At 48.7% G+C, this 13,373-nt stretch overlaps 1 protein-coding gene across 1 annotated transcript; it reads right to left on the bottom strand.

Annotated features, from left to right (window-relative positions):
• Positions 1–1,667: 1,667 nt before the first annotated feature.
• On the bottom strand, positions 1,668–12,133 carry LOC134521942 (protocadherin beta-15-like). Its single transcript, XM_063349083.1, has one exon. It carries the CDS (start codon positions 11,807–11,809, stop codon positions 9,368–9,370), a length of 2,442 nt encoding a protein of 813 aa, XP_063205153.1. The 5' UTR covers positions 11,810–12,133; the 3' UTR covers positions 1,668–9,367.
• Positions 12,134–13,373: the final 1,240 nt, after the last annotated feature.

Below are 13,373 nucleotides of genomic sequence, written 5' to 3'. Positions count from 1 at the left end.
GTGAATGCAGGAATAGGCAGATAAACAGCTTCAGCACAGAATCTGGAAGCCCGCGGTGCCCAGAGTTAGACTTTTTGCTTAATTATCCATTAAATAAATATTAAAGTTGGCACCCCTAAGTATGGCAATGAGCTAAAAGAAGAACACACTAAACATATATGACTATAGCACCCAACTCTCCACCCAAATCATGCTAAAACATCACCCCAGGGAAGGGATCAGGTAAGATTAGGATATAAATTATGGTCTGATATGTTATATGATATGGTGTATTATAGTCTAATGGGAGGTGTCCCTGCCCATTGCAGGGGGGTTGGAACTAGGGATCTTCAAAGTCCCTTCCAACCTAAACCATTCTATGATTCTGTAAGGGATGTTGAGGAGAGTATCAGGAGAGAGAGAGATCTCTCCGAGGGAGAAGAAACTTGAGACCTAGAAGAGACAGTCAATGGGCTGTGTTCCTCTTCCTCTACCAAAACAGGGACACCTTCTTGGTAAGCATTGCACCTTCACCTCTTGGTGAAGAACACCTGTGATAACATTTATTCATTTATCAATTTATTTTGCTATCATTATTATAGTATATTAGCGCTATTGCAGCTAGTGCATTTATCAACAGCAATTCAGAAACTATTATATCTGTTGCTTCAATAAATCATTTTATCTTTTCAACTTTGTGAAACTGCCTCAGTGGAAGTCCTTAGCAGGGCTCCGAAGCAGGAAATATTTATCTTTTCAGCTTTGTCATGCTATTTCAGTAAAAGCCCTTGGCAGGTCTCTGAAATGGGCAAATGTTAAACTGTCTTAGTCAGAGCCATTGGCTCTGAAACAGAATTGTTTCAGTGAAGGCCCTTGGCAGGGCCCTGTTTCTGTGACAAAACTAAGACCTTTTTAATGCAACACCTGGCTTAAGAAGTTATACTTCCTAAAGGGCACCTCCGATGAGCCCTTTGGGAAAGCTCATCAATGTGTTCAGGCCCTCCAATACAGGAAACAGCCTTGCCCTCCCGTAGTGTAAAAAACAAAATAAACCATCTTGTTATGAACTGCATCAGACACACTGTTGTGGTTTAGCCCCAGCTGGCAACAAAGAACCACATGGTCTTTTGCTCACACGCACACACACACCCAGGAGTGGGATAGGTGGAGAATTGGAAGAAAAAGGCAAAACACGTGGGTTGAGATAAAGGCAGTTTAACAGAACAGCAAAGGAATAAGAAAAACAACCAACAATAATACTGATAGAGGAATATACAAAACATGATTAATGTACCACCGCTCACCAACTGGAACCCGAAGACCAGCCCACTCTGAGAAGCCCCCTCTCCCCCTCCTACTGCCCGTCCCTCTTCCCGCCCAACCCCCCCCCACCTTCTGCCACCAGCTCCCCCAGCTATATGCTGAGCATGACTCACTTGTCATTGAATACCCATTTGGCCAGTTTGGGTCGGCCAAACTGCCTCTGTCCCATCCAAGCTCCTTGTGAAAATTAACCCTATCCCTGCCAGAAACAGGACATTATTCACCCCTTATCCTATACCATCTATATCATGCCCAGATCTTAACACTTTCCAATTAACCACTTTTCCCTGTTTTATATATATATATATATTTATATATATATTTATATATATGTACATGCAGATATCATCTTAGTCTATGGGCAATCTCTCTGAAATATCCATTGAGTTCATTTAATCTATTACTTTGGGCTCCATCTGTTATCACGGTCTCTTAGGGCAGGAGAGAAGGTGTGTGGTGCTGGACAGTTACATGCTGAGTTTGGAGCTTGTGGCTGGTGTATCTGGTGCAGCCTGTGCCCAACGTCTCTGGGTTGAAGATGTTGATCTCGAGGAAGTTGCTGGGCACCAGTTGCTGAAGCCCATTCTGGTCCCATCACCGCTGCTCTATATTCAGTTTCATCAAAGTCCATGCATCATTAGTTACGGTGATTCTTAAAATAGTTCCATTGATATAGCACATAGTAATTGTCGTAGTGATGACATACAGTGGCAGGGTTATTTGGCAATTAACATCATACAATTTGTTTTATTGGCTATTCTCACCCAAAATCAAATCCCCATGAGGTATACATTAAACCTCCTTATCCTTTTGCATCACCAAGTACACCCAGGTCCTTGAGCAAAAGCAACACTGTGGATGGGTTTGCCTTTGCCTGAGGAGGGACTAACCCAGAGTGTCTTCCTGAACATATGCTTCATGTACACCATGGGGACTTTATCCCCTTCTACAGTACGTGGAAGTTTTGACTGGGCAGGGCCAGCTCCATTGGTAGATGCCTTGGTGTTAAATAACCAGGTAGCTTTTGCTAAACGTGTATCCCAGTGTTTTAAGGTCCCACCACCCATTGCTCTCAGTGTAGGTTTTAGCAGTCCACTGTATCTTTCAATCTTCCCAGAAGCTGGTGCATGATAGGGGATGTGATATACCCAGTCAATTCCATGCTCTTTGGCCCAGGTGTCTATGAGGTTGTTTTGGAAATGAGTCCTGTTGTCTGACTCAGTTCTCTCTGGGGTGCCATGTCACCATAAGACTTGCTTTTCAAGGCCCAGGATAGTGTTCTGGGAGGTGGCATGGGGCACAGGGTATGTTTCCAGCCATCTCATCATTGTAAGCACATGGCACTTACCTAGGCCAGTTTGTGGGAGTGTGATATAATCAATCCACCAGGCCTCCCCATAATTATATTTCAGCCGTCGTCCTCACATAGATACTCACCCAAGAGTCGGGCCACTGGGGAACATCAAAACAACAAGCAAGTACCTCAGGCTGCTAAGATTAAAGTGGCTCAGGTGGATCTGGACTGGCAACATAAGACTGAATTATTCATAGGTCAGACCATCAAAGAAGAGGTACTTTTACGACCAGATTCTCTATCTGGGCAGCAATATCTTGCCACAGTGCAGCAGCCCAAACGGGTTTGTCAGTGTGCTGCCAGTTGCTCTGCTTCCATTGCTGTAAAGCCCACCCCCCCAGAGCATTTGCCACTATCCATTACTCACTATAGAGGTAAAGTACTGTCCATTTTTCTTGTTCAGCAATGTCTAAAGCCAGCCAGATGGCTTTTACCCCTGCAAACTGGCTTGATTTATCTTGTCATTCAGTGGCTTCTGCAACTTGTCATGTAGGACTCCACACAGCAGCCTTCCACCTTTGATGTTTTCCTACAATACAACAGGGCCCATATTTCTCCTCATTTTCTGATAGTTTATTATATGGTAGGGCCTCTTCCACATGCGTCACCTCCTCCTCTGGTGATATTCCAAAATCTTTGCCTTCTGCCCAGTCCATGATCACTTCCAGAATTCCTGGGCGACTGGGGTTTCCCATCCTAGCTCACTGTGTGATCATTGTGACCCACTTACTCCATGTAGCATCAGTTGCTTGATGTGCAGAGGGGACCCTTTCTTTGAACATTCATCTCAGCACTGGCAGTCGAGGTGCTAAGAGCAGCTGTACTTCGGTATCAACCACTTCTGAAGCAGCTTGAACCACTTCATATGCTGTCAGTATCTCTTCAGTTGGAGCTTAGTGGGCCTCAGATCCTCTGTATCCCCAACCCCAAAACTCTAGGGGCTGACCTTGAGTATCCTCCGGTGCTTTCTGACAGAGTCTCCAGGTAGGATCATTCTTGATGGCTGCAGTGTAGAGCACATTTTTAACATCTTGCCCTGCCTGGACTGGCCCCAGGGCTACTGCATGAACTACTACCTATTTAGTTTGTTTAAAGTCTTGCCATTGCTCAGGGCCCCATTTAAAATAATTTTTCTTCCAGGTCACTTGATATGGAGGCCTTACAATCAGATTGTAATTTGGGATATGCATCCTCCAAAAACATACAATGCCTAAGAAAGTTTGTGTTTCCTTTTTGCTAGTCAGTGGAGATATAGTTGTTATTTTGTTGATCACATCCATTGGGATCTGATGGTGTCCATCTTGCCTTTCCGTTCCTACAAACTGGATCTCCTGTGCCGGCCCCTTGACCTTACTTTGTTTTATGGCAAAACTGGCTTTCAGAAGGATTTGAACTCTTTTATTCCCTTTCTCAAAAAATTCTTCTGCTGTGTTGCCCCATATAATGATGTTGTCAATGTATTGCTGGTGTTACAGAACTTCACCCTGTTCCAGTGCAGTCTGGATCAATCCATGGCAAATGGTGGGGTTGTGTTTCCACCCCTGGGGCAGTCAGTTTCAGGCGTACTGGACACCCCTCCAAGTGAAAGCAAACTGTGGCCTGCACTCTGCTGCCAAAGGGATTGAGAAAAATGCATTAGCAGTATCAATGGAGGCATATGACTTGGCTGCCTTTGACTCCAGTTCATATTGAAATTCTAACATTCTAGCATGGTGGCGCTCAGTGGTGGCGCAACTTCATTCAGGCCATGATAGTCCACTGTTAGTCTCCATTCTCCATTAGATTTTCTCACTGGCCACATGGGACTATTTAAGGGTGAGCGAGTCTTGCTGATCACTCCTTGGGTCTCCAGTTGATGAATCAGCTTATGGATGGGAATCAAAAGGTCTCGATTGGTGTGATACTGTCGTCAATGCAATGTTGTGCAGTTGTCGCTTGTTGTTCTTCGACCCTCAGCAAGCCCACAACAGAACAGTCCTCTGAGAGACCAGGAAAGGTAGACAGCTGCTTAATTTCCTCTGCCTCCAAGGCAGCTATGCCAAAAGCCCACTGGTACCCTTTTGGGTCCTGGAAATACCCTTTCCTGATGTAGTCTGTGCCAAGGATGCACAGGGCCTCTGGGCCAGTCACAATGGGGTGCTTTTGCTACTCATTCCCAGTTAGGCTCACTTCAGCTTCCAATACAGTCAACTGTTGGGATCCCGCTGTCACTTCAGAAATACAGATGGGTTCTGCCCCTTTATAGCTTGATGGTATTAGGTACACTGTGCACCAACGTCCACTAGAGCCTTATACTCCTGTGGGTCTGATGTGCCAGGCCATTGAATTCACACAGTCCAATAAATGAGGTTGTCCCTTTCCTCTACCTGGCTGTAGGCAGGGCCTCTCTAATCATGGCCATAATATCTCTTACTCACATCTTGCAAAAATGACTTATAAGTCCCTTCAAGGGGATCAGAAATAAGATCAAGCCTTCTACTCTGTGTGGGGAACTGTCCACTGGAAACTGGAGAAGCACTTTTCCTGGATTGTTCTTCCTTGTGACTCATGTACTTGTACCTCTAGGGTCAGGGTAGGTTGTTCATCCCACTTCCTCATGTCCTTTCCATGGTCACACAGGTAAAACCACACAGTGCCTTGTGGTGAGTACCCTCTACATCTTGTCTCTTGAGCAGAGAGACGCCTCCTGCTAAGAACTGAGATACTGGCCTGTACAGGTGGGGAGCAGGACATATTCTTTGAGTTGCTGTAACTTCCAGGACAGTTTCTCCACAGCTGAGATGAGGGAGGAAGAGAAACTTTCTTTGTATTGCTGGAGTTGGCCAGCCACTTCATCCGTCATTGGTACTTCTTCGCCTTTCCATTCCATCAGTGCCAATGAACTGGCATTCGATGATGGTGCGCTCTGTACAAACTTCCACAACATGGGCTGTGTGCATTGGACTTCATCAGGATCTGTGGGTAAGTATGCATTGTCCGGGTGATAATAAACTATCTCCTGCATGGCTAATTCCCTCAGGGGTACTGGATACCTCTCTCTATGGTGGTCCACTTGCTTGGAGGACATGCAACATCTTCACTGAAGGAATACCTTTTCTTCATGCCTGACACGAGTGGCCTCCAGAGGCTAAGGGCTTGTGTCTTTTTCCCAATTGCCTTGTCAATGCCCCCTTCCCTAGACAGGGATGCCAGTTGCTTGGCTTCCCTACTCTCTAACTCCAAGCTCCTGGCCTCGTTATCTCAGCTTTGGAGCAGCCACATGACAATGTGCTCATCTGGATGGCAGCTGAAATCTTTTGTATAACTCGAAGTTCACTCAGGGATAGGGATTGGGTGATTATGTCTGGTTCTTGTGATGGCCCTGGTTTATCATCATCCCTTACTAAGTGAACCAATTTCTTTGTGTATTTATTCTTCTGAATAGGGGCACCTGATACTCTCATGGGTTGGTTTTCTGATTCAGCTGCAGTGCCTGTTACCAGGGTTTGAGCAGCCATAGTACCTGTATCAGTGCCTGTCTCAGGGATTGCAGTAGCTGTCCTGTCTGATGGTCTGGTTTCCCTTTCTTTCCTCTGAGGGTGCTGCATAGTATTGAGCCGTGATTGGTAGATACTGGCCAGGGCCCAGGACAGTGCAGTAAGTTGTGCCTCTCTGGAATAGCCACAGCGTTTTCCTTTCAAATATTTTATCACTTTATCAGGGTCCTGTAGTTGTCTGGAGGTGAAGTTCCAAACCATTGGAGGTGAGAAGTTCTCCAGATACCCACTCATATTCTCCCACATGCCATGCTACCCATGACTATCCAGCCTCGGGCACATCTCTGGGTAGTATTCTTAAATAGTTGTTTAACCCTAAACAAGACCTGAAACACTTTCAGGATACGTAGCAACAGAACCATGCTGGTTTGAACATGCCAAGGATATTCAAAATTCTCAAAAGCCGATGTACTCATCCCAAAGGAGAAAATGGAGGTGAAAAAGCTGGGGAAACTAGCCCCCCCTAAATCCCCTTTTTCCCCATAAATTGGGTGCGATTATTAATAAATTCCAAGAGATGGTGCCTGAGGTACAAACAGGACAGCAATGCTGCATAAACACACCAATATAACAGCCTGAAGAGTGATGTTATCATATCATAAGCTGATATTACACAGGACGGCAAAACGATAATCTGATCTCTCTCCCAGAGGAGGTGAACAGGATCACAGGGTGTACATAGAGCATATAAGAATTTTCATGAGCATATATGAATTTTCATAATACAGCCATGCAAACAAACAAAGCAACATTGTGACCAGTGACTATTTAACTAATAAAATAAATGTGTATAACAAATTCATTTTAACATATTCTAGTCAGATCTGTTGTTATCTCAACCCTTTGCGTCCCATGTTGGGTGCAAAAAAGGACTGTTGTGGTTTAGCCCCAGCTGGCAATAAAGAACCACATGGTCTTTTGCTCACTCTCCCCCAGCAGTGGGATGGAGGCAGAACCAGAAGAAAAAGGCAAAACTCGTGGGCTGAGATGAAGGCAGTTTAACAGAACAGCAAAGGAAAGGGGAAAACAACAATAATACTGATAGAGGAATACACAAAGTGCCATTAATGTACCACCACTTACCGACCAGAACCCAAAGCCCAGGGCGCTCCAAGCAGCAACTCCAGCATGACAACACCACCCTCCCCCTCCCTACCAGCTCCCCAGTGAGCTGGCTGAGTTCATCCTGCCACCCAGGGATTTATGCAGCACAACAAAGAATAAGACAGCACAGGACAGGCCTATGCCTTCCCAGATTAACTGGATGGTGGATCACTCAATCCTCAATGTACAATGGTCTTCTAGTCAGTATCACTACATCAGCATGCCCTCAGGACTTACCTTTTTATTGGGGCCTTTAAGGAAGGGACAGGTGTAGTCCTCTGCATTTCCTGAGGGTGAATCCTCTCCCAGGTAGTGGTATTATCCCAGCAATTGCCCACTTCCGAGGGCTTTCCCAAACACTTCCCTAAAGGAATACGTATGCTCTCCTTTTGCCATCCATCCTCCAAAACATTTAGAATCAAAACACTTAGTGCTCCAACACCTCACAGTTGCCATCTGCAGCTGGAGCTGTTGAGAGAATTGGAAAAGTCACTCCACCCACCTCACTGCTTTGCAGAGGCCTTTGCATACCCACTGCCTCTGTTAGGGCAGGGGCCAGTTTCCTGTTAGGGTAGGGGCCAGTTTCTGGATCTAACTGGGCCTTGTTGAAACCAGAAGCTCAGTGCTCAGAAGACTCATGTAGGCCTGCCAGTAATTCCCTCCTCCCCGCAATTTTCCTGAATACTCCATTAGCTGCATCTCCAAGCTGAAGAAATCTACCCGCTCATCCTAACCTCAGCCAAGGGACAAAATAAGAAAAAAAAAATCCCGGCCTTTTGAAAAACTTTCACAGAGATTTCCCACAAAAAACATGTCTACAAAGACCATTTTCAAACATGCCATTCAGGTGTTCTCTTTATTTCATTTTTACACACAAGGATAACCCTGTTTATAACAGTAGAGTTCATAACTGTAGCAACACACAGTGTCAGGGTTTCCAAATATTCTGTGCCACACTCTGGTTTCATTCAAACAATCTGATATTATACATGGGTTAACAGTCCTTCTTAATAGGAATAGGTAAGACAATGCTCAAACACAGTTCACAGAGTAGAAGGAAAAAGGGCAAAAAGCAGAATGCAAATGCTCTAACAAAAACAGAGAATATCCTGTTGAGACCACTTTCCCCTCCCATCAAGAAACCTCTGAATTTGGTAACAATAACGAAACCAGACTCAATAGTCCTTTTCCAAGTTCATCTTGATACTAACTTTAGAAAAAGCCCTTGAAGTGACATGTGGAGTTTCCTTACAATGCATTCAAACGCAATGAACGTGTTTTAACAACTCTGAACAGTTACAGTCTATGCAAACTTTACTTCAGCTGTTATATTTCCAAGGAAACCCCAAGAAGACAGACCACCCTCCCCCATCTCATCGTCCAAAGGAAGATCTTGTTGTCCGTTTTGCTGCTCTCCCTTAGAGAAGTGAGACTGCTGTACTCAAAAGGACAAAATACCCTTCTTACCTGATGAGCTGGAATTGAGGTCACCACAGTAGTTGAGAGCAACTGCTGCATTCACTGGGCAGCACTATTGCAGCACAGGCAGACACACAAAGGCTGTCCAGACAGACATAGCTGACCAGAAGACAAACACACAGAGCCCATACAACTCAGACAGAGACACCCAGCACCCAGAGAAGAAAGAGCTTGATGCTTGCATCACATTGTAACACAGTACTCGCACCTTCATTGCTGGGAAGAGGACTATGTGCATTTCAGCAGGGATGTGATTTGTCAGCCTGATTTGACATTGTGTTAGAGCACAGAATAAGAGGTCCACGGGCTGGACTGCCAGCAAGTGAGAGAAGAACTTAGCTGGGAGCACTGGAACAAACACCACTCTTGAAAAATTTCAGAAGCGGCTGTAAGAGAGCAAAACCATATTCTTATTGGACTGAAGGAAAATTCAGTTACTATTGTTTGGTTTTTTCCTGCAGGTAGAGATAAACATTTCTTCTCACTTAGAATTTGATAGGAAATCACTGACAACAATTGCAAATGCAGATGTAACAAGGATCCCTTCCTATCGTGAGACACGAATGAAGCCTCTGTATGTGCTGACTCCAAGCTAGTTAAAGGAAAGACTACTGAACTGTTCTGCTGAGAGGGTCCCGGGGTTCTCTGGTGCCATGTCTGCTGCAGTAATGGGGCCACGGGGGAAAACCTGTTCATCATGGGTGTCCCCAACCGTGGTGCACTGCTGTGGTGGCAGGCTGGGGAGGATGGGCTTCAGGAACTTGAACTCGCTGTTGCCAGAGCCCGTTGTGAGGCTGATCTCATAGCAATAGCCATGGGGCAAGGTCCCTGCTGTGGCTGCATCAGCCAGGCTGCTCTGCAAGTTGCCAGCACCATAAAGCACGTGCCCTGCCTTCAGCTCCTTTCTCTTGCACACCTTGCGAGCGATGAAGGCTGTCATGGATGCGAGGAAGAGGAGTGAGACAATGGTCAAGGAAATGATTAAATAGGTTGTCAAGGAGCCACTCTCATCCTCCGTGGCCAGGCTGCTGTGAGGTAGGTGCACGTCTGAGAAGTCATTGAGCAGGAGTGCGTTCAGTGCCGCAGTGGCTGACAGCGGTGGCTGCCCATTGTCTCGCACCACAACAACGAGCTTCTGCTTCACAACGTCCCTCTCTGTCACTGGCCTCTTCAGCCGCACCTCTCCGCTTTGGGCACCCACCACAAACAGCCCGGGCTCGGTGGCCTTCAGCAGGTGGTATGAGAGCCACGAGTTCTGTCCCGAGTCTGCATCCACAGCCACCACTTTGGTGATGAGGTACCCCTCCTCAGCTGATACAGGCACCAGCTCGCTGGATGGTGGACCGCTGTCCTGTGATGGGTACAGCACCAGTGGCACATTGTCATTCTCATCCACCACAACAAGGTGGACGGTGACGTTGGCACTGAGAGGAGGAGATCCCGCATCACAGGCACTCACCAAGACATCAATCTGCTTCACCTGCTCATAGTCCAAAGGCCGCAGCACAAACACGTGCCCATTCTCAGAGTTCACGGAGATGCAGGAGCAGGGAGGCTGCTCTGTGGGATGGGACGGTGCCAGGAAATATGACACCTTGGCATTGGGCCCCACATCAGCATCTGCAGCACTGACAGCTCCAACAAGCACCATGGGGACATTGTTCTCGCGCACATACATCGTGTATGATGTCTGGTTGAAGGCAGGTGCATTGTCGTTGACATCGGAGATGTCCACCGTGAAGGTCTGGGTGGTTGTGAGAGGAGGTGACCCTGCATCTGCTGCTGTGACAATGAGGATGTGCCGTGCCATCTCCTCCCTGTCCAGCATACTCACAGTCACCAGTTCATAGTAATTCTTATAGGCCAGACGCAGGGAGAACAATAGCTGATCCTCAAGGGCACAGGAGATCTTCCCATTTGCACCAGAATCCCGGTCCCTGACAGTAAAGAGGGCAACCACTGTTCCAGGCAATGCGTTCTCGGGGAGGGGGCTGTTGAAGGAGTTGACCACCAGCTCAGGTGCGTTGTCGTTCACGTCCACCACCTCCACCAAAACCTTGCAGATAGCTGACAGGCCACCGCCATCCACGGCCCGCACACTGAGCTCATGATTCTCTGCCACCTCAAAGTCCAGAGGCTTCGTGAGTTTAATTTCACCACTAGTAGGGTCGATCATGAATGCTGAGTTGCTTTGTCCCACTGCTTGCCTGAACTGATAGGTGATGTCCCCATTAACTCCCACATCCTGATCAGTTGCCACCACTCTGAGAACAACAGAGCCCACAGGGGCATTTTCCAAAACCTGCCCAACATACAGCTTCTGTGTGAAGACAGGAGAGTTGTCATTTACATCTAGAATAACAATGCGGATTTGTGTGGTCCCACTCCTGGGAGGAGAGCCCCCATCCATGGCAATGAGACTGAAAACCACCTCTCCTTCCTCCTCTCTGTCTAGAGCCTTCTCCAAGACCAGTTCAACGTATTTGTCCTCCTCACTCTGACTTGCAAAGGAGACACTGAAGTACTCGTTCTCGGGAGAAATGCTGTAAGCCTGGATGCTGTTGCTGCCAACATCCAGGTCCCGAGCACCCTCCAGAGGGAAACGCGAGCCCAGGTCGCTCCTTTCCAGGATCTTAATAGTAACTCGTTCCTCCGGGAAAATGGGGGCATGGTCATTGATGTCCTCCACGGCCACCTCCACCCGAAAGAACTGCAGCGGGTTTGCCAGCAGGAGCTCGAAGGGGAGCGTGCACGTAGCGGACTGGCCGCACAGCTCCTCCCGGTCCAGCCTCTCGGCCACGACGAGCCTGCCGGTGGCGGGGTCTAAGCGAAAGTGCTGCCGGCCGTCCTCCGAGGCCAGGCGGGCGCCGCGAGCCGCCAGCTGCGCCGGGGACAGCCCCGCGTCCTCCGCCACGTTGGCTACCACGGAGCCGCTCGCCGCCTCCTCGGCTACGGAGTAGCGGATGGGCTCGGAGCGAGCGAGCGGCAGGGAGAGGAAAGCACAGAGACAAAGCACTTGCCTTGCGATCGCCATCTCGGGCCGGCGGACAGCCTCCGTCTCGCGGATCGCCCGCGCACTCCTCCGCGGAGAGCGGCGCCCGGCAGCAGCGCGGCGGGGCGGCGGTCGGGCGGCCTCCCTCTCGCCGACTCCGGATGGCGGCACGGAGCGCGGCCGCCCTGGCCCGGCAGCCGCTGGCACGGGGCACCGCTGGCCGCCGCTCGCCGCCGTTGCCCGGCTCGGCTCGGCTCGGCTGGGCTGGGCTGTGTAGCGGCGGGTTGGGCTGGGCCGCCTCCCCGCCCGCAGCCGCTCGGCGCCGCCTTGGCCGGGAGCACCACCCTGCGGCCCGCGGCGGGACTGCGCCCGCCGCCGCCCGCTGCCCGCGCTGCCGCCTCGCACCGGCACACGGGCCCGCGCGCACACGCGCGGCTCCGGCCGCTCGCCCGCCTCGGGGCTCCGCGGCAGGACGCGCGCACAAGGCGCCGGCGAGGGAAGCGCAGCGCAGGAGCGCCGGGAGTCCTGCGGGGCCGACGCTTGACTCCGAGCGCACGGGCAGCGCCGGCAGCTGCCCCGTCTCTTTCCCCGATCCCTGTTGCCCTTGCTTGGAAGCATTTCTGCACCCAAAAAGGATTGTCAATCCTTTACACCGGCCGCCCACGGAAGCGCCCAGCGTCCGTGGACGTGGTGCTTAGGGACAGGGTTTAGTGGTGGACTTGGTAATGTAAGCTTAACAGTTGGACTCGATGGTCTCAAGGATCTTCTCCAACCTAAATGATTCCATGATGCTACTCGGGCTAACTGGATAGTGCAGCATTCACATCTTGACAAATAATGGTCTTCACTACACCAGCCTCCGGTGTTACCTTTTTATCCGGTCCCTGTGGAAGGGATGGGTGAAGTCTTCTACATTTCCTGAGATCAAAGCATTTCCTTGGTAGCAGATATCGCTCATCAAATACCCACCTCCTCCTGTGCCCACAAATACTTCCCGAAAGGAACATGTATGCTGTTTTTCGGCCATCCATCTTCTGAAACTCGTACACCTTTAATGTCACAAATGTTTTTGGCTCAAACACGTCACAGCTGCCATCCACAGGTGACGCTCTAGGAAGAATGGGATTTCCATTGACCAATTGGGATTTCCGCTTTCCAATGACCTGGATCTAAATAGGCCCTGTGGCAACCAGAAGCTCAGTGCCCCAAAGACCCATGCAGGACTGCCAGCAAAGCCCTGCTCCCCACAATATCACTGAATGCGGTTTAGGCTTCATCTCCAAATGGAAGAATTGCACCCACTCAGACGTACATCAGGCAAGGGACAAAATGAGAAAAAAAAAATTGCAGCCTTTTGAAAAACTTTGACAGACCTTTCCAACAAAAATAAACATCTCTACAAAGACTACTGTCTCCATGCAAGGCATTCCAGAGTTCTCTTTATTTCATTTTTACACACAAGAGTATCCCTGTTTACAATGGTACAGTTTATAACTCAAGCACAACACAGTGTCAGTGTTTCCAAATATTCTGTGCCACACTGCTTTCATTCAAGCAATCTCATATTATACATGGAGTGACAGTCCTTCTTAAGAGGAAGAGGTAA

This window comes from Chroicocephalus ridibundus, chromosome 11 (genome assembly GCF_963924245.1).
Source record: "Chroicocephalus ridibundus chromosome 11, bChrRid1.1, whole genome shotgun sequence".
In the NCBI taxonomy this organism is placed as follows: domain Eukaryota; kingdom Metazoa; phylum Chordata; class Aves; order Charadriiformes; family Laridae; genus Chroicocephalus; species Chroicocephalus ridibundus.
Note: the sequence above shows the minus strand (reverse complement) of the source record. Positions and strands in the feature narration are given on the sequence as shown.

Bases quoted from the DNA above. Each gene is read 5' to 3' on its own strand.
- LOC134521942 (XM_063349083.1), bottom strand. From the start codon at position 11,809: ATGGCGATCGCAAGGCAAGTGCTTTGTCTCTGTGCTTTCCTCTCCCTG.